The sequence below is a fragment of the Pelobates fuscus genome, chromosome 2, assembly GCF_036172605.1.
Source record: "Pelobates fuscus isolate aPelFus1 chromosome 2, aPelFus1.pri, whole genome shotgun sequence".
In the NCBI taxonomy this organism is placed as follows: Eukaryota; Metazoa; Chordata; class Amphibia; order Anura; family Pelobatidae; genus Pelobates; species Pelobates fuscus.
The window spans coordinates 304,066,566-304,088,158 of NC_086318.1; the positions used below are offsets into that span (position 1 = coordinate 304,066,566).

The 21,593-nt window shown below is 44.6% G+C and overlaps 1 protein-coding gene across 1 annotated transcript in view; it reads left to right on the plus strand.

The window, feature by feature from the left end:
* Positions 1 to 21,593, plus strand: part of ROS1 (ROS proto-oncogene 1, receptor tyrosine kinase) — a 295,800-nt gene that overhangs the window by 119,146 nt on the left and 155,061 nt on the right. Inside the window, exons 21-23 of the mRNA XM_063441784.1 lie at positions 696 to 898; positions 2,079 to 2,290; positions 2,737 to 3,023. Of these exons, the coding sequence (XP_063297854.1) occupies positions 696 to 898; positions 2,079 to 2,290; positions 2,737 to 3,023 (702 nt within the window). The remainder of the gene's footprint in view (positions 1 to 695; positions 899 to 2,078; positions 2,291 to 2,736; positions 3,024 to 21,593) is intronic.

A 21,593-nucleotide genomic window follows, 5' to 3' on the forward strand; every position in this document is an offset into this window, starting at 1 on the left:
CCTAGTTACAACCTGCTTCCTTCCCCATTTTCCCATTTCATCCTCCTTTTTATTGTTTTATTTTCTTTCCTTAATTTATTTCTATGTCTGTTTTGTTCACTTTCTTTTCTCCTATTACTTTACAGATTTGCCCCGTGTTTTCATGAAGTCAAACGTTACTTCTTAACAGTGTAATATTGTCATCAATCCTGCATTTCTCCCTCAAACACACAGGTCAACTACTGCTCCATTCTTCCATTTTAGTAACCTCTTCCAAGTCCAACCCCTATTTTCATTGCTGCTTACTTTGGGCTTCAGCATCTCCTCTATTTTAGTTTCTCCATACCTCCTACAACTTACTCCATTCCACATTATAATATGTAAGGAGGGTGTTCTGCCCCTCCATCGGTGTACTACAAACAAAGAATAAACTTAAACTCAAATTAATAATTTTCCACCAATTTAATAGCTCTGAAAATATCTGCATTTTTATATTTAAAATCACGAGGCAGCTTTAGTGATCTATAATGGTTAGATTTTTTAAAAGTTTTTATTGCTGCATATATTTGTTCTTGACATTTGTACATTTGTATTTTAAAAGCCATCCAGGATTCAATTGAAGATATTGTGCGCTTCCTGGTAAAACACTTTCTAACCAAATAACATTCATCATAAATTGTAACTCACTTACATGACAACTTATTTTCCATTTCTAGATGTTCGACCTGTGCCCTCCATATTCAGTTTATCTTCTACAGAAGTAGCTCTGGTTGACCTAGATAGAGAAGAAGTATCATGGGTTTTCTCAGTTGAGGAGAGAATGAAGGCCATTTCCTACACAGCCTATGATGGGAAGCTGTATTACACATTAAGTGACTTGCTATTCATCAGAGATACTTCAAACCTTTCCACTTTTTTGGTACTTGTCTGAATGATGTTTTGTTTGTTGTGAATTATAAAGTGTGAATTATAAAGTGTGAATAGCTCTGTTTAATTCCTAGGTCTTTTACCCCTGATTGCCAGCTCTGCATGATAACGAATAATTAAAAGGACATGCATCACTCGACAATTAATATTTTTTTAACCAGCACACAAACACTTTATACAAATATACAATTCAAAATAAATCAAGAAAAACTGTGAAAAACATGTAATAGCATTTAGAAACTTACTATAAACTTGGTCAGATTGCATTGTTGGGCACACCTCTCACCTAGGGGAGTTTCTTTAACCTGCCCACACAATCTTACCCACCCAGCTCAGTATTAGACCAGCCCACTAATGACAGAAACAAGGCATCATTGTGCAGCTTAGGAGAGAAAAACATGACACTGGAGTTTCCCCTTAAGTGGGAGTGGAAAGCAAAATAAAGTAGGAGCAGGTAAATATGAAAAAACAATATATATATATATATATATATATATATATATATATATATATATTTACCTGCTTTTTTTCAGCTTGCCGACTGAGGCAACTATTCCATTCAAAGTTTGTCTCAAAGTGATGCATGTCTCTTTAAGGAGCAGAACGTGCCGTAACATAGCATCAGAGTCAATCTCATATAGCAAAAGGCTAACACTGGCAAACATTAACACATGTACTGTATACAATTGATATTTTAGCACTTTGTACTGATATGCCACTTAACAGACAATGTTAAATATTGCATTCATTAATAGCTACCTCTGCTATTTTACTACATTAGAATTATGTTGTTTAATGGGCTTTTTTTTTTCCAAAAAATAAAAAGCACCAAAACAATTCTAGTAAACTTTATTAAGGGCTTCTAGCATTTTATCATTGTTTCAGATGTCAACATTTCTTTCATCTGTTACAATAGCGTAATGCAAAATAACAGAAAAGGACAATGGAAAGGGGCTTCCATTAAATTATAAAAGCATCGAAATGACCTTTAATTAGTCTTATTTTTTTTTTTATAGACCGTCAATGCTTGTAATTTTATAGATGCTAAAGACACTTGCTCATATAATACTATGTAGAGGTGTTCTTTATCAATTGTTTCCTCTTCTGTGTGACATAGATGGCCAGTGGTTTACGTGCTCTGTTTCTACCTAACTTTGTTTTTAACTCTTCAGTTATTACAAGATGAGCGTCTTTCTGACTGTCAAAGCATGACTTTGGATTGGATTGCAAGACACCTGTATGTTAGCATACATTCACAGCAGAATGGGCAACAAGTGTATGCCATTGATCTGGAGCAAAAGAAAAAAGGCTTAAAACAAATAACCAATGTACAGCTTTCTGTGAATACAAGCCTTGAAGCCTTGGCAGCTTATGCATTACAGAGGTACCTCTATAATCACAGCATTTATTGTAGGCTAGTAACCAGAAACAAGAGGGTTGTGTGTTAGTGCTATGGATTATAAAGGTTTAGACTCATATTTACATATCAGTACTGGGCGGTACACTTTTATTGGTGCATGTCATGGTACCTAGAAATCTCAATTTATCGTGGTCATCCAAGAAATAGCATGTTCTAAGTAACCAGGGTGTACATTCTGGCTAACCATCACTTGTGCTTGTTTTGGGGAATAATTAGACTATTTCCCAAACTCATGAAACTGGTAAAGTACAAGTGGAGTCTGTTACCGTAACAACTGATCTAAGTATTTACAATACAGCAATATAATTATACGTGCTATATATTTAAGCTGTAAATACATATATACACCAGAGAAGGAATTTGAAATTGAAATTTTGCTTATAAATCATTGATACTTATTTTCTTTTAAGTCGTCTATACTGGATAGAGCGCTGGGATATGGACAGAAGAAGAATTTCCTATTACAATATTGAAAATGGCACAATCGAACATGTGTTGGGTTACAAGAATAAAATAAGAACTTCTGAAGCAAGTACCTGCAATTGCCATGTGGAGCCCTCAGGCAGGTCAATGGCTCTTGATTTAACTGATACCGATAATCCATACATATACTTTCTAAGCAATGCCACAGATATCTGGATCTCAGATTTAGAAGGCTGTCACTGTGTAAAAGTATTCTCCATACCACTGCTCTCAGGTGAGTGTTTTGTTAATGTTGTGGTCACGTTAAAATATCGTCCATTTCTGATTTCCTTTAACCCCTTAAGGACCAAACTTCTGGAATGAAAGGGAATCATGACATGTCACACATGTCATGTGTCCTTAAGGGGCTAAACCAGTGGTAGTCAACCTTTTTTACCTACCGCCCACTAATGCATCTTTTTGGTTGAAAAAATTTCCTTACCGCCCACCAGTTTTCGCGCAAATGTGGAATATTTTTTAGAAAGGAGGGTGTTTTAAAAAAAAAAAAAAAATGTACGTACATTTATCTTTTTATTTCTACTTAATGCAGGTTTATAAGGTTTTAACTTTATAAAGTTTAATGAGAAAACAATAAAGTAAATTTAAATTACCTTTACTAGTGATTAATGAGATCCTTGAGGTTGATGCTGCGAGACTAAATATTTGATATCTGGTTCGATTTTCGTAAGGAACAAACAAAGGTCTCTTTCAGTGATATTCAGACGACTTCTCTGTTTGCGCATAATATGATTTCTCATTTGTGCGTCAGCTCATCTCCTCTCCCTCCTCAATTCCCCTCCCCACCTTTTTTTCCCTTTTTTCTATTTTTTAACCTTCCTTGTAGCAATGCCCAGTAGGAAGGCTGAGCTAGGTAGCCCACTATAACAGACAGGCACACATACAGACACACACACAAACACACACACATACAGGCACACATACAGACACACACACAAGACACACATGCATACACACAAAGACACACATACACGCACACACACACACGACACATACATACACACACAAGACACACATACATACACACACACAAGACACACATACACACAAGACACACATACAAGACACATACACATACATGCACACACACAAGACATACATAGACACCCACACATGCAGACACACAAGACACACATATATACAGACACACACACATACAAAGACACACACACATATTTAAGTCCTCCTGTTTCCTACCTTTAACCCCTTAAGGACCAAATTTCTGGAATAAAAGGGAATCATGACGTGTCACACACGTCGTGTGTCCTTAAGGGGTTAAGGTGCAGGAGGGTGACTTATTTTTATTATTTCACTTTTGATAGGCTGTGTATTGCGTCATCGAAAGATAGCACTCCTCTGGTCATTTTTATTTTCAATGACTGTGTTTTTGTATGGCTTTTAAGGCTTCTGGTTATTGTCTGTCCCAAAGTGCAGGCGGGCTTTTACTGCAGATGGAGGCACAGAGGTTATCTATGACAAATAAATGTTCTAAGATGTAATTTCTACCAAAGCAGACATATCCAAGAGGTTTATATCAGAATGGCGTTGACAATATGGCTGGAATAATTCACATTTTTAGGTTGTGAAAACTTCTAGACGAGGCATGCGTTTGTGATTATTTCAAATGGAAATTCATTGGAATTTCTTAATTTAAAACAGAAACAGACATACACACATACAGACACACATACAACACACACACAGACATACAAGACACACACACAGACATACAAGACACACACACACAAGACACACATACAGACACACACATACAGACACACAAGACACACATATATACACACACAAAGACACAGACAGGCACACAGACAGGCACACATACACACACACACAAGACACATACATACAAACAGACAGGCACACATACAGACATGCACACACACATGCAGACACACATACAATGACACATACATACAAAGACAAGACACACATACATACAGACAGACAGACACATACACACACACAAGACATACATACAAAGACACATACAGACAGACACACACACAAGACATACAAAGACACACACACACAAGACATACCTACAAAGACACACACACACACATTATATTTAAGTCACCCTCCTGTTTCCTACCTTTAAGGTGCAGGAGGGTGACTTTCCCTGGGGTCCAGTGGTGGCTCAGGTGGATGGGAGTCAGAGTTCCCACTCTGACTCCCTGGTCTTCCTCCCGCGCGGCTCTCAGTTTTAGCTGGGAGGTGTGACCGGGGAATCACTTCCTCCCAGCTCTGTGATGTCATCACAGGGGGCCCGGTTGCGCTGTTAAAGCGCCCAGCGCTGACCGGGCCCCCTTACAATCCGCATCCATCGGGTGGCCCTGACAGCATGGGCCACCCGATGGACCCCTCCATATGCGGCCCCGGCGGTTTGCCGCGCGGGCTGGGGCCGCAAATGGTCACGGCGGTACCCAGTCGCAGGGGTACCGCCGGCTGGCGCCCGCCCGGTCGTCAAAACCTGGAAATCCCTACTGCCCACCTGGAATCCTAAAACGCCCACTAGTGGGCGGTAGGGACCAGGTTGACGACCCATGGGCTAAACTAATGTAATATCCCCTAGGATTTGGCCACATTTTTTACTTTAAACCCAATCAGATCCTTTGTAGCTGTTTGTCATCTGCTTATGAATTTTATCACATGACAGGAGGCTTCCTATTTTGCATTTCTCTCTTTACTAAACTTCACAGCAGTAAAGAAAGTGAAACATTTAACCAATGAAAAATGCAATAGGGAGTAGGAAGTTCCCAACAATTAGGCTCCTCCCCCTCTTTCTTTACTGCTCCATCGCAGACAGGTCAGAGCTTTTGGCTCCCCTTTTATATGTCTATATATATATATATTGAATTCATTGATTTTAATGCATATTACTATTATTTGTTGGGGATTATTATTTTAAGCTTGTAGTCACCTCTACTGTTTGAAAAACGTTCATACATTTATTTGCTTATTCTGGTAAAAAATTGTTACTAAGAGTTTATTTTTTATTCTGTTCATGGTGTTATTTTACCCTGTAAGACTATTATTTGTATTTCTATATTTTGTAGTTTGGGGGGACTTCCCCTTGGCAACCACCCTGCTCGTTTCCCTTTATTTTACCTCTTCATGAGGTAATCTCATTCTCTGCTCGGCTCCCGCCCAGCCCCCTTTTTCTTCCCACCCGCGGGAAGAACCGGCCGCATAGCCTCCTTCCCGCCCGCGGGAGGACTCTGCCGCATAGCCTCCTTCCCGCCCGCGGGAGGACTCGACCGCACAACGGTTTTTCCTCCTCCGTCGGTCACCTTATCCCCTATCCCGGTCTTTCAGCCGCTTAGTCGGCTCTGTCATTGCGCGGCTCCCACCCCCGCCGGCATTCTCGCGGCGGCCATTTGCAATCTCGCGCCTCGCGAGATTACGGCCGCCATTTTGAGTATCCACTCAGTTCGGCGAGTCTGCGACCAGAGACAGTCCGGTTAACCTCTAGAGGTCAGTCTTTTTTGCAAAAAATAAATTGCTGTATCTAGGCACTTAAGGGATCATAACCCTGTGCCTGTTAAGGGTGCTGCCCTATTTTGTGCTGCTTGTGGAGGTCGCCTTGTGGCCACCTCTGTGATCCTGGGTGAGGCCCAGAAATACTAAAGCCCAATAGTGTGGTGTCATTTATATTCTCAATATTATTACTGTATTTGCTATTACTGTTTTGGTACGATTACCCTTTGCCTGACTAGGCAGCTTAGATCCTGCTGGGATCTTAATCACACCTTATAATCAGACTCTGCTGGAGTCCACAGTACCATCACCACCACACACCCTGCTGGGGTTTTTACTCTATACTTGGAGTACATATATATATATATATTACACACTACGGTACCCTGTTAGGGCCGACATAGTGTTATTCATATATAAAAAAAAAAAATATATACAGCTGAACTGACCTCTAATTAATTTTTCTAATTAATTTTTCTAATTAAATATTTCTAATATTCCCTGTGCCAGAAAATGTATTAATCTCAATATGGAAGCTGCTCAAAATACAGCAGACCTCCAAACAATGATTAATGAGGCGGTAGCAGCCTCCATGGACCCCGACACGATTCGGATTCCGAGGATTCGGAACCACATACGAGCCAAGAACCCTCCACCGGCAAACGCCACTGGAAGGGGGAAAAGGGCCGACAGAACCCGGCCAAGGGTAAGACCCCTGCAAAAAAGCTTAAGCCCGTAAAGGACACTACCCCGCCCCCGCCACCTGATTACTCCTCGGATGAGGAGGATGCAAACAAAAAATCCTTGGCAATTATAGATGAATGGCAGGCGGAGGGATCAGACTCCTACGAGGACCCATGGGGCTCCGAGTCCGAATCCCAACATAAACTCGTAACACACAAGTTACTGGGAGACTCCCAACTTCAGGACACCATGGATGACCCGCAGGAAGACGAAGACGCCATTTTTGACCCATCAGGTCAGAAGCTGTTTGATCCGAGGAACCTAAGACATCCTCGTTCAGGGGACTGGACACCCCCAGATCATCTTGCAAAGTTCATGCACCTTTGGCTGAGGAAATCCATGGACAAGACGGTCCGCAACCGACTTCGGTCCGAATGTCCAAGACCTTCTCTACCCGACCACGTGGCAGAGACACCAGAATTTGACCAGGTGATGACCACCTTCATGTCCAGAGGGGGCCGGGACCCACGCAAAGGCGTGGAGAAGGGCTTCAGAGCAGTCCAGGACAAACTGCTAGACGCAGTAGGACCGCTTTCCAGGATCATGTACCTGGCGGACGATGCCCTCACAAAGGCAGACCAGTTTGACGCGACCATGGTTCGCGAATGGGCTCATGATGTTCGGGAGTGGGCACAAAGATGTTTTTGCTTTGTGGGTAACACGAATACAGCCCTCTCCTCCGAGCGGCGCAAGGCAGCACTACTCCGTATCGACGGAAAGTTGGTGGAATTGGGCACCAAGGAGTTAGGTCCTCTGGCACAGGGCAAACTGTTTGGCGATCCTTTCCTCAAGGACTTGAACAAACACGTAAATATCTTTACTTCCCTGAACAAGGCTCAGTCCTCCATGAGGAGAGTATTTAGACAAACCCCCAACAGGGGTGTTTTTGGACGGGCTGGCCGCCAAAGGGGCCGTGCTGCCAGCCGATTCTGGCCTTCAGGCCCCCGTAACTCAAGACCTCACTCTTTCTACCCGGTGGTGGGATACAGACAACAATCCTCATATACCCGAGGAGCGGACAGAGGCCGTGGACCACGTACACGAGGCAGAGCACGTTTCTCCACAGGTAAGCAATCACCTAACTCATTACCTTACTCTCCGTCCAGCAGGTCGCATATCTTTGTTCTTTCAGGAATGGCAGACCATCTCCACAGACGCGTGGATCCTACAAACGGTTCAAGGGTACATCATCGACTTCACGTCGCACCCACGACAAACAGTCACACCGCACCCGATCAAATGCTCGACAGAAGATACCAAACTCATACACAACGAGTTACTGGAACTTCGATCGAAAGGCGCAATAGAACCGGCCTCCGGACCTCGCGTTTTTTTCAGCAACATATTCCTAGTAAAGAAGAAATCAGGGGAGTTTCGACCCGTCATAAACTTGAAAAGACTCAACGAGTACGTCACGTACAGACACTTCAAGATGGAAGGCATACATCTCCTGAGAGACCTACTACAGGACAAAGATTGGTTCACGAGGCTGGACCTAAAAGACGCATACCTCTCAGTACCCGTCCATCTTTCCTGTCGAGAATTCCTACGATTCCACTGGCAAGATCGCCCCTGGCAATTCACATGCCTCCCATTCGGCCTCAGCTCGGCTCCATGGTGCTTCACCAAATTACTGAAGCCGGTAGTCGCTCATCTTCGCGCACAAGGAATTCGTTGCATTATATACCTGGACGACCTCCTACTGTTCTGTTCCGACAAGTCCAGACTGACGCAACACACGAACTATACCACAAACCTACTATTATCCCTGGGTTTTGTTGTGAACTTTCGCAAGTCAGCCATGTCACCATCCCAAACGGTACAATTTCTAGGATTCGAGATAGACTCCACCACGAGCACCCTACGGCTACCTGCCTCAAAGATCTCGACCATTCGCAAAGAACTGCGCAAGACCATCCGCGCCCACACCATTCCACTCTGCACCCTCGCTCGAATAGTGGGACTACTCTCAGCCTCCATACAGGCGATCTTTCCGGGACCACTCCACTACAGGGCAATGCAACGCCTCAAAGCATCCTTCCTCAGACACAACCCATCCTACGACCAACCAATCCCGGTCACGGAGGAGGTCAGGGACGAGCTCAGATGGTGGCTGGACAGCATGGAAGCAACGGTCGGGCCATCTTCGGGAGCACGCCCGACTTAGTCCTGGAATCGGATGCCAGCCTCTGGGGATGGGGCGCCACAAGCGCAGGCACATCAACAGGTGGGACCTGGACCTCCCAGGACCTCAACCTACACATAAACTGCCTAGAACTCCTGGCAGGATCATTTGCCATCCGCAGTTTAGCAAAAGAAAAGACGGACTGCTGCATCCTTCTAAGGATGGACAACATCTCGGCAGTCCGCTACATCAACCGCCTGGGCGGAGCCCGATCCCGGATCCTCTCGGAAATAACGAAGGAGATCTTCGATTTCTGCCTACCCCGCAACATCTCCCTCAAAGCGGAATACCTTCCGGGGGAAACGAACCTCACAGCGGACTGGTTTTCACGCCACTGGAGGGATGCCAGCGACTGGAAACTGGATCCACAGATCTTCCAGAGTCTAGCGGCACACCGGGGTCCATTTCACCTAGATCTGTTTGCGTCTCGCAACAACAGACAAACTCAAACATACTTCAGTTGGCTCCCAGACCCGGAGAGCAAAGCAACGGATGCATTCCTACAACCATGGCCGATCACGGGAGCATATGCCTTTCCCCCCTTCGCCATGATAGCACGGACCATTCACTACCTGAGACAGCAGCGGGTATCCCTGCTACTCATCACACCTCTATGGACAGGACAACCTTGGTTCCCGGACCTCCTAGCCCTATCTTACAAGGACCCTCTCCTACTACCCTCACACCAATATACTCTCACAGATCCGAAAGGGAGCCCTCATCCGCTCGTCCTGGCCAACCGACTCACCCTAGTGGCTTGGACTCTTTCCGGGGTGCCTGGCAAGTCGGCGAACTACCGCAGGCTGCTAAGGACTTCCTATGGGACTCATGGGCTCCAGGAACTAGAAGATCCTATCTACACGCGTGGAATTCCTGGTCCAATTGGTGCTTGGAACGGAATATCGATCCATTTACAGCCTCTATTCCTACCATCCTAATCTTTCTAACACACCTATTCTCCTCAGGACGATCATATAGGTCTATTAACGTAGTCCGCTCAGCCATTTCAGCGGCCCATGTTCCCACACTGGGAATCCCAGTGGGAAAAGACCCACTGATATGCAGACTTTTAAGAGGCATTCGACTACGACGACCCCCGGAACCAAAATATTCACGACTCTGGGATGTCGAGGTAGTCCTCCGCTTCCTGAGGGAATGGCCGACCAACGACAATCTCTCCCTCCGGCAACTCTCTGCGAAACTAACAGTTCTACTTTGTCTACTTTCATTCCGTAGGGTATCGGACGTCCGAGCGTTCGACATAGACGCGTTCTCGGTCTCCCCGGAGGGAGTCACATTCCAGATATCGCCTCTCACGAAGTCTGACTCTGCGACGGTTTTTTACCCTTTCTTCAATTCCGATCCACAACTCTGCGTCGTGGCCACACTACGGCGATACGTGGAGGTTACGCTTCCGATACGGACTCCACCCTCGGGGCAACTCCTCGTGTCATACGTTCGACCACACGTCCCCATCACTACTACTACCCTAGCCAGATGGGTTCGGTGGATTCTTTCTTTAGCAGGCATAGACGCTTCCTTCGGTGCTCATTCTGTACGTGGAGCGGCGGCTTCCTCAGCTTTCACAGCGGGTGCCTCTCTAGCAGATATCTTTCGTTTCGCGGACTGGTCTAGAGAATCCACTTTTCGCACTTTCTATTTCCGCCCGAACTCCGACGCGGCCTTATCACTATTACAGCAATAAAAATGCAAAATAGGAAGCCTCCTGTCATGTGATAAAATTGAAGATTATGCTAGCGTCAGTGTACTTATAATCTTAATTTTAATAATGACAGGAGGCGAGTATTTTCCCACCCTTTCCCACCCTAGGGAAGATGGGAACATTTGAATTCTGATACCACATGTCTCTTTTCTCACTTATATCACTACATCTGTTGTAGCGGGGTTTGTTCATCTGCTAACACATTTAGACAGGGGTCTCTATCCCACTTATTATCTTTTAAAAATGTATACATTACACCATGGTTTTGGGGTGAGTTGAGCCCTTGGATATTCCAAGATACACACCTAAGTGGCATCAAATACCATAGTACCCCCAGATATTGGGTCCCGATACTGTAGTCCCTCTACAGTAACAAACATATAACATATTGTTTTTTGTTTATACCTTTTAAAGATATTTTCAATATTACACAAAAAGTTTAACAAATCTTAATGTTCAACTAATACTTGCTACTTTTTTATGCAGGTAGTGAGGTCTAGATGGTAGCTGGGGGGGGCTTAGTATATCAGGAAACTTCAAAATAAATAGATTATATATCTCTTCCCCGTTTCCTTCCCCTCTCCTTCTCCTCATAGTCAAGTCAATTAAGATGTATCCATATTGAATTAACGCAAAATTGGTCTAGTGCAGGGGTAGGCAACCTTTTAGCAGCACTGTGCCGATATAGGATTGTGATGTCCCGTAGCGTGCCGGTCCTATTTTTTTAAATTGAGATGTTCAAGTTGCCGTATTCTGCTTGTGTTATTTATACTGCAGTTGCTTGGTATTGTTTTATTTGCTCTCTGTAGTGGTTTTGATGCCAGGAGTTGCTGTGGCGCCCTCCCAGAGTAAGTAATCAAACTGTTTAAAAAAAGTTTGATAACTTAACCAGGGTCTGCTGGGATAGGGGCTGTAGTGTGTATGTGTGTGAGGGGTGCAGTGTGTGTGAGGGTCGCAGTATGTGTATGAAGGGGTAGTGTGTGTGTGAAAGGGGTGCAGTGTATGTATGGGGTAGCAATTTGTATATTGGCTGTAGTGTGTATGTGTGTGAGGGGTGCAGTGTGTGTGAGGGTCGCAGTATGTGTATGAAGGGGTAGTGTGTGTGTAAAGGGTGCAGTGTGTGTATTGGGAGCAGTGTGTTTGTGTGTGAGTGGCGCAGTCTGTGTATGGGGCAGTGTGTGTATGGGGGCAGTGTGTGTATTGGGGCTATGTGTTTAAGGGGGGCGGTGTGTGTATTGGGGCTATGTGTTTAAGGGGGCAGTGTGTCTATTGGGGCTATGTGTGTTTATGGGGGGCAGTGTGTTTATAGGGGGGCTGTATATTTGTGTATGGTGCAGTGTGTATGGGGTTATAGTTTGTCTAAGGGGATGGGGGCAGATTAAAGATATATATATTTTAAATTATTAAATAATAATTAAATAAATATAGCTAATGTCTCCCCTCCCTTCTTACCTTTGTTGAGGGAGGGGGAGACATTGCTTTATTTCCAGTCCCTGGTGGTTCTAGTGGGGGAGTGAACTCTAAAATGCAGCTCAAACGAGAGTTCACTCTCGCGAGAACGGAGCGTTGCCATGGTAACGCTCCGTGCTCGCGAGAGGAGAACCCGGCGGAGCTGCAGGTAAGAGCTCCCCGGGTTCTCTCTCTCTCCCTCCCCTGCCGGCCATCCAGCAATGTGCCTGTGGGCCGGGGAGGGAGATCACTGACCTCCCCTCTGGTCCATGATGGCAAACAGCAGGGTTGTTGCTTGTATAGCACCAGCCCTGCATGGGCCAGCAGAGGAGAGCCTCAAACTCACTATTTTCTCGGGGGGAGCAATTGCCCCGTTGCCCCCCCCCCCCGATCCGCCAATGCTTGTGGGGTTGTGTGCATGTATGTGTATTGTTAGCGGATTACGTTTGTGCAGATTGTGTGTTGTGTTTGTGTGTGGGCTGTTTGTATTATTTGTATGATGGGAGGGTTATTCTACATTGCTGTGTATATCTAACAGTGTGGGTGGCTTCCCTGGGTTCCAGTGGGGACCAGGCTGGCCAGGTACAGGTCAAAGACAGGAGCTGCAACATCAGCTGCAGGTCGCTCTACTACAGTGTGGATTCCCATTCACAAGTGCTGGAATGAAGTGATCTGAGATTACTTCCTCTACGTGCTACAATGCATAAATTGAAGATTGTCCTTCACCACCTTTTCGTATTAGCAGATATCTGAAGTTTCACTGGGACTCCTGATAGGCCAGACCCTGTTTGGCTCTAGCAGCCTAGTGCCGTACGTTGCCTACCCCTGGTCTAGTGGGTAGTATTAATTATTCAAAAACCTATATATTAATTTGGACATATTGAAGTGTTAAATCATAAATTATATTAGAAAATATTATCTCATTGATATAGAGAAATTTTATCCTTTTGTCCTTAAGGTTCTCTTATTATCATAAAGTGTCTAGTTTTAGTGCTTTGTCAAAGTGGAGTGTGCTGCCTTATACTTTGTATTGTAATATTCCAACATTAAATCAACAAATATTACTTTTCATCTTTTGTGATATATTCCCTTCTGTGACAAGACCAATCTCGTCACTGTGCATTGGCCCCATGTTGAAATGCTTGATTTTCCCCTGCAAAGACATGAAAGCCGGATCATTTGGTGCTTGCCCTGTTTGAGCGGTGATACCCCAGATAGCTATGCCATGGAGCCCATTCGTATAATGAAAGATTATGGGAAAGACTTTGGCTCCATGGCAATTGAACTGTATGTGTGTGGTCTGAGCGCCATTCAGTAATAATGTGTGCTCAGACCTAAGCTATCTGGGGATATGTTGCATGTTTGTATTTTATGTAATAAATTTAACCTTGTGTATTTTATTGTATTTTACTGTCTTTTTACTGCCATGTGCTTAATGGAGTTTTGCCTCTGTCCTTCGAGATAATTGCATTACTTCCCAATTATCTCCAGGATAGAAGACTCTGTGGAACTGGTTTTGGGCAGAAAAGTCATGCTTCATTTGGTCACAAAGGACTATCTATCTTTTGAACCACTGGACCAATTTGTATGATTTGACGTATGTTTGTATTTGGAGTATGCTGATTTTGAAAATGTGATGCATACTTTTAAAGTTATGAATAATGTGGAAAAACTGTATTTCTCTGCTTGTGATAATTACATTACCCATTGTGTAAGGTAATTGTATCACAGGCAGTGGAGAGGATTTTGTGTGGGAGTGTCTGAGTGTATTGTACGTGTTTATTGGTTGTTTTCCAAAACCCTGTGGGTGGTACTAATGTGTATATAAGAACAATAAACCTACATCTCTGTCTGTTCCTGCTTGACCCTCAAAATAGAGCCTTGTCTCGTTCTTGGGGTGGATTTATTGTATGCTGTTCCAGTTTGACTTCTAGGAGTGTAACCTATTCGGATGGTTTTTCCTATTCGGCTGTTTACAGCATTCGTATGGTTCCGGTTTGCCTGTTTACGGCATTCATATGCTTCTCCGGTTCGGTGGATTGGTGTCTACAGTAGCTGTGCCTGTGTCTCTGGAAGGGAAGATCTACTAAATGGCTGTTAACCCTTTTTTATGCCTGGGGTTGCCATTACACCTTCTTTTTAATTAAAATTGTGTAACACTCTTAGAATAGAACATTAAATATCAGTGAGGTGTATGGGGCCAGCCTAATTCCTGGCTCATCACCGTTCTTACAACCACCTCTCAAGAGCCCAGGAGACAACCAGTGTTAAAAGTACCATTAGAGTTAACCCCTTAACGACGAGTGACGGACGAGGTCCGTCACTCAGGGGATTGCCTTAACGACGAGTGACGGACCTTGTCCGTCACCCGTTAAAATTAACCCCAGATCGCCGCAATCGCGGCGATCGTGGGGTTAATGGTGCTCCGGTCTGCCTCTGCATTAGAGGCAGACCGGGAGCACCGGATCCGGCTGTCCCAGTACATGTGCCCGCTCTGACAGCATGCCAGAGCGGGCACATGTGCTCTCTATACTCACCTCCGCCTCCCTGCACTTCCGGGTTCAGTGTGAAGTGCAGGGAGACGGATCAGTGTTGATCCTGCCCCCTGGTGACAAAACAATAAAGTTTAATTAAAATCCCACCCCCCTTTACCCATTTTAATATAACATTAACCCCTTCCCTGCCAATTGATCACTGACTACAGTGATCAATTGGCAGGGATTACATTTTACTATGATCTGATTTTTTTTTTTAACCCCTGAGGGTTAATTATTTTTTTTAACCCTCAGGGATTAAATTTATTTTATTAATTAATGTAAATATTTTAAAGTTATAAATTTAGCTAGCTGGGGAGGGTGGAAGTTAGTGGGGAATTGGGGGATTTAGTATTAGGCTAACTAGGGGTTAACGTTAAAAAAAAGTTTAAAAATAAGCTTTAAAAAGTTAAAAAATTAAGTTAAAAAAAAGTTTTAATAACGTTTAAGTAAAAAATGTAAAAAAATAAACCCTTTACCCAGTCCAAATAAAAATTAACCCCTTCCCTGCCAGTCGATTACTGCCTACAGTGATCAAAATACAGATCACAGTATTATACTGTGATCTAATTTTTTTTTAACCCCTGACGATTAACTTTTATTTATTTTGTAACCCTCAGGGGTTAAATTTATTTAATTAACTAATTTAAATATTGTATAATTAAATATTTTGCTAGCTGGGGTGGGTGGGAGTTATGGGAAAATGGGGAATTTACTGTTAGTGCTGTTTACTGCTAGTTAGGGGTTAACGTAAAAAAAAAGCTTAGAAAAATGTTAAATCTGTAAAAAAAAGTTTTACGAAAGTTTAGGAAACTTTAAAAAAATTAATAAGCAAAACAAAAGTTTAAAAAATAGTTTTAAAAAGTAAAAAATGTTTTAAAAAGTAAAAAAATACATTTAATAACGCTCATTACCACTACACCTGGTACAAGCTAGCGGAAAAATGATCCCACGCTAAGGTTCAAAATATGCCTTTTAAAATACCCTGGGATGTCTTCTTTAAGAAATGGTATGGATTTATGGGGTATTTGGTTTATATAGCCTGGTAAAATACTCTAAAATGGGACATGGGCACAGCGTAAAAATGTAAAGTTTGAAAAAAAATGGAATGGCTGTGTCCCAAATGTGCCCCTCCGATGTCCACATATACCTGGCAAAGGTACATACGGGGGTATTTTTGTACTCAGCAGACATAGCTGAGCAACATATGAAGTATTATACAGTGGTAGTACACATAAGGTTTGCAAAATATACTGTGCAAACTCACTTTGTGTGTCAAAAAGGCAGAAAAAACGCTTATTACCACTACACCTGGTACAAGCTAGCGGAAAAATGATCCCACGCTAAGGTTCAAAATATGCCTTTTGAAATACCCTGGGATGTCTTCTTTAAGAAATGGTATGGCTTTATGGGGTATTTGGATTATATAGCCTGGTAAAATACTCTAAAATGGGACATGGGCACAGCGTAAAAATTGAAAGTTGGAAAAAAAAAATGGAATGGCTGTGTCCCAAATGTGCCCCTCCGATGTCCACATATACCTGGCAAAGGTACATACGGGGGTATTTTTGTACTCAGCAGACATAGCTGAGCAACATATGAAGTATTTTACAGTGGTAGTACACATATGGTTTGCAAAATATACTGTGCAAACTCACTTTGTGTGTCAAAAAGGCAGAAAAAAAATGCTTATTACCACTACACCTGGTACACGCTAGCGGGAAAAATGATCCCACGCTAAGGTTCAAAATATGCCTTTTGAAATACCCTGGGGTGTCTACTTTAAGAAATGGTAGGCCTTTGTGGGGTAGTTTGAATTTAAAACCTGCGAAGATGCTTGGAAATTGCACTTAGGCCCGGCGTCAAAATTCAAAGTTCGATAAAAACTGATATGGCTTGGTCTCCTATATGGCACTGTAGCTTCACGAAATAGTGCCATAGACATACAATGGGGGTGTCCTTTTACTCAGAAGACTTAGCTGAGCATAATTTGGGGGGTTTGAACTTAGTGGCACACAGGGGCGGACTGACCGGTTGGGCACTTCGGACATGGTCCGAGGGCCCGGCCGGGAGGGGGGCCCGGCCGGGAGGGGGGCCCGCCATCAGGGGGCCCGGCCGCCCCTTTAAATGCTGCAGCCGCCTGAGCGCTCTCTTAAGAGCCTCAGGTGGCTGCAGCTTCTAACCTCCCCTCCCTGGAGCTCTGCGGTCCGCGGCGCCCGGCCGGAGTGATAGGAAAGTGCTCAGTGTGCACCTTCCTGTCAGTCCGGCTGGGTACAGGAAACAGAAACTCCTGTTCCGCGCGGAACAGGAGTTTCTGTTTCCTGTACCCGGCCGGACTGACAGGAAGGTGCACACACAGTGTGCACCTTCCTATCACTCCGGCCGGGCGCGCGGACCGCACAGCAGCTCGGCCACGCTACAGGTGGGGGGGGGGGCAAAAAAGAGGAGGAGAGGGGAGGGGAGGGGGGCAAAAAGAGAAAGGGAGGGGAGGGGGGCAAAAAGAGAAAGGGAGGGGAGGGGGGGCAAAAAGAGAAAAGGAGGGGAGGGGGGCAAAAAGAGAAAGGGAGGGGAGGGGTGGGGTGGGCAAAAAGAGAAAGGGAGGGGGGGCAAAAAGAGAAAGGGAGGGGAGGGGGGGCAAAAAGAGAAAAGGAGGGGAGGGGGGGCAAAAAGAGAAAGGGATGGGAGGGGTGGGCAAAAAGAGAAAGGGATGGGAGGGGTGGGCAAAAAGAGAAAGGGAGGGGAGGGGGGGCATAAAGAGAAGGGGAGGGGGGCAAAAAGAGAAAAGGAGGGGAGGGGGGGGGGGGCAAAAAGAGAAAGGGAGGGGAGGGAGCAAGAAGGGGGGGAGAAGAGTAAGAAGGGGGAGGGAAGAGTAAGATGGGGGAGGAAAGAGTAAGAAGAGGGGAGGGGGGTAAGAAGAGGGGAGGGGGTAAGAAGAGGGGGGAGGGGGTAAGAAGAGGGGGGGCAGGAGTAAGAAGGGGGTAAGAAGAGGGGGAGGGGGGTAAGAAGAGGGGGGGCGGGAGTAAGAAGGGGGTAAGAAGAGGGGTAGGGGAGTAAGAAGAGGGGGAGGGGGTAAGAAGAGGGGGGAGTAAGAAGAGGGAGGAGTAAGAAGAGGGGGAGGGGGGTTAAGAAGAGGGGTAGGGGGGAGTAAGAGGAGGGCAATTGCCCCCTCCCCTGTCCGCAGGCACCGTGCGGGCAGCCGGCAGCCGGCAGGGGAGGGAGGAAGAGAGGACCCGGGAGCTCAGCCTGCAGCTCCTCTGGGTCCTTCTTGCGCGAGCACAGATCGTTTCCGCGGTTTCCACGGCAACGTTACGGCTCTGGCGAAAGTAAACTGTAGCCCTGGAGCTACGGGCTAGAGTTCACTCTCAACACTGTGACCACCAGGGATTCCTGGTGGTTGCAGTGGTGAGAGTGAACTCTAGCCCCATAAACACACTACCCCCACACACCATACACATTTACACACATTGCCTCACACACACACACATACACTGCCCACCCATACACATACAGCCCTCCATACTAACATTGCCACACACATACACAGCCCCCTCATACACACATTGCCCCACACACCCTACACATTCACACACTACACCCCCTCACACACACTACACCCCCTCACACACACTGAACCGTTCACACACACTGCACCCCTTACACATTGCACCACTGCTCCTATACCCTACAACAGCCTCATATCCCAGCAGACCCCAGGTAAGTTGTCAATCTGTTCTTAAACGGTTTGACTACTTACTCTGGGAGGGGGCCCCGGCCCTCCTTGCACCATAACGACTACACAGAGCAGTAGTGGTTATTGTGCATGGATTATTTCTTTAAATAATCTCCAAGTGCCCCTGTAGCCAGCAAGCCAGCCAGCCCACAGGCCAGCCAGCCCACAGGCTGGCCGCTGGCCAGTAGCCAGCCAGCCAGCCCACAGGCCACCAGTTAGGCTTACAGCCAGCAAGCCCACAGCCTGCCAACCGCAGCCAGCAAGCCACAGCCAGCAAGCCAACAGCCTGCTAGCCGCAGCCAGCAAGCCCACAGCCTGCCGGCAGTAGCCAGCAAGCCCACAGCCTGCCAGCAAGCCCACAGCCTGCCAGCCGCAGCCAGTAAGCCCACAGCCTTCCAGCAAGCTCACAGACTGCCAGCCAACAACAGTAATTAATGTAAGAGGAGCCAACTTGGCCTAGGTATCAGCGAGCTATGTTGTGTTGCTATATTGTGAATAGGAACCAGAGTGTTGGAGAGACCCCCCTCCAGGCCCCATTAGACTCCATTGTAGTCTCTAATGGGACCTGGAGGAAATTCTTTCTAACACACTCTCTAAAGGACACTGAGATAGCCTCTGCTAGAATACTCCCCCCCTCCATGGCCCATTAGCCCTCAATTGTAGTCTCTACTGGGGCCTGGAGGCGACTGTTTCAAGCAGGGACACTGAGATGGCCTCTGTTAGAAAGACCCCCTTTCAAGCCTATTAGACTCCATTGTAGTCTCTAATAGGGCCTGGAGGGGATTCTTTCTAACACACTCTCTAAAGGACACTGAGATAGCCTCTGCTAGAAAGACCCCCCTCCATGGCCCATTAGCCCTCAATTGTAGTCTCTACTGGGGCCTTGAAGGGATTATTGCACTTTTGTTCCTTGTGTCTAAAGATTGTGTAGGGTGTGGCTGGAGGCGGTGCATGGAGACGGGACATGGGTGGCGCTTGCTGCGGAGTATGGGTGGGGCCTGTAAGGGGGCCCTTGATTTATTTTGCCCGGGGGCCCTGAGGGATCTCAGTCCGCCCCTGGTGGCACATATGAAATATACAAAATGCCCAGCAAAAATCCAATCCGTATGTAAAAAATGCACAAAATTATTTTTTACAACATACTTTGGCATGTAATGGTAAAAAAAATGGGGGCATGTTAAGGCACAATATGCACCTTATGAGATACCCTGGGGTGTCTACTTTTACAAATGGTAGGCCTTTGTGGGGGTTTTTTGAACAGTCAAACTGTTATAATAACCCAAATGGAAGCATAGGCTCATTAAATCCGTCTCTCAAAATTCTACTGTGAATACTGAAAAGGACAGGTCTCCTATATGGCACTGTAGCTTCACGAAATAGTGCCAAAGACATACAATGGGGGTACCGTTGTACTCAGCAGAAGTAACTGAACACATAATAAAACTTTGTACAGGAATAGCACACACCAACTTTACAAAATACACATGAGAAGTTCTTTGTTATACGTTTGTGTGCGAAAACCCCCAAAAAACAAATTTTTACTCCAATATTTAGCAGAGGTTGGCGGTAAAATGGCTACGTAGAAAGTGTCAAAACAACCTTAGGTAAATAGCCTGTGGTGTCTACTTTATATAAATATATACTTTTGTGTGGCAATTTTGTTTTCTTTTATGGCTATAAAGCTTACAAGACAAACATACCAAATTCTAAAATCGCTCCATATTAAAAGTTTATTTTACTCCTTGTGCTTTGTGACCTGTAACTACCAAAAAAAACTGAAAATCCCAGACACATTATATATTCTGTAAATCAGAACAACTAAATGAATTTATTTTTAATTACTTTCCTTAACCTGCACTAATTAGGCACACATTATTATTGCAAAAACTGTAAAATAATCAAAATGTTTCTTTTTTTTTGCATTTTTCTGTATTTTTTTATAATAAATAAGCATGTATATATATATATATGTTACATCAAATGAAAGCCCTTTCTGTCCTTTAAAAAACGGTATATAATATGCGTCGGTGCAATAAATTAGTCAAATGCAAATTGCAGTTGAACGCAAACAGCAAAAAATGCAAAAAATGCCGTTGTCACAAAGTGAAAGACAAGCTTCCGAAGCTCTGTCCTTAAGGGGTTAAGGAGAAAAAAAAATGACATTTTATTTTCTTGCTATTATAAATCTTTTAAAGTAGAGTTAGAAGAGTAGGTTGGTTCCCTACAATAAAATCCCGTTAGTTAAGACCCAGGAACGCAATATAATGTAACATATTTACCAATATTTAATTGTGATTGAGCCCAAAATGGGGTAAAAAATCCCCTTTATAACAATTAAAGGAATTAACTCTTATAGGGGGGAGAAAGATAAAAAAAGTCATTAGTTAACAAAAGTAAAAATTAGAGTTTCCATTTTAAGATTATTTATTTTGCCGATGATGGATCTTTGAATACATAAGACTGATCTTGGTAGAATACTGCTAGTGCTACAGGAAAGTTCCATTTATATCTGATATAATTTGATCTGAGAATTGCTGGGATTTTATTGAATTTCCTTCTCGCCCGTCGAGTTGTTGGTGATAAATCTGGGAATAATTTGATGTCCTTAAACTGACTGAGGATCTGTAAGATAATAAATTATTTTCTTCTTGCAGTTTCTGGTTAACTGAGTTAGAATACTGGTTAAAGGGACACTCCAGGCACCCAGACCACTTCTGCCCATTGGAGTGGTCTGGGTGCCAACTCCCACTACTCTTATCCCTGCAAGTTAATTATTGCAGTTTTTTTTATAAACTGCAATAATTACCTTGCAGGGTTAACTCCACCTCTAGTGGCTGTCTACTAGACAGCCACTAGAGGGAACTTCCTGCACAGATTATCTGTGCTAGAGCATCGCTGGACGTCCTCACGCTGTGTGAGGACCTCCA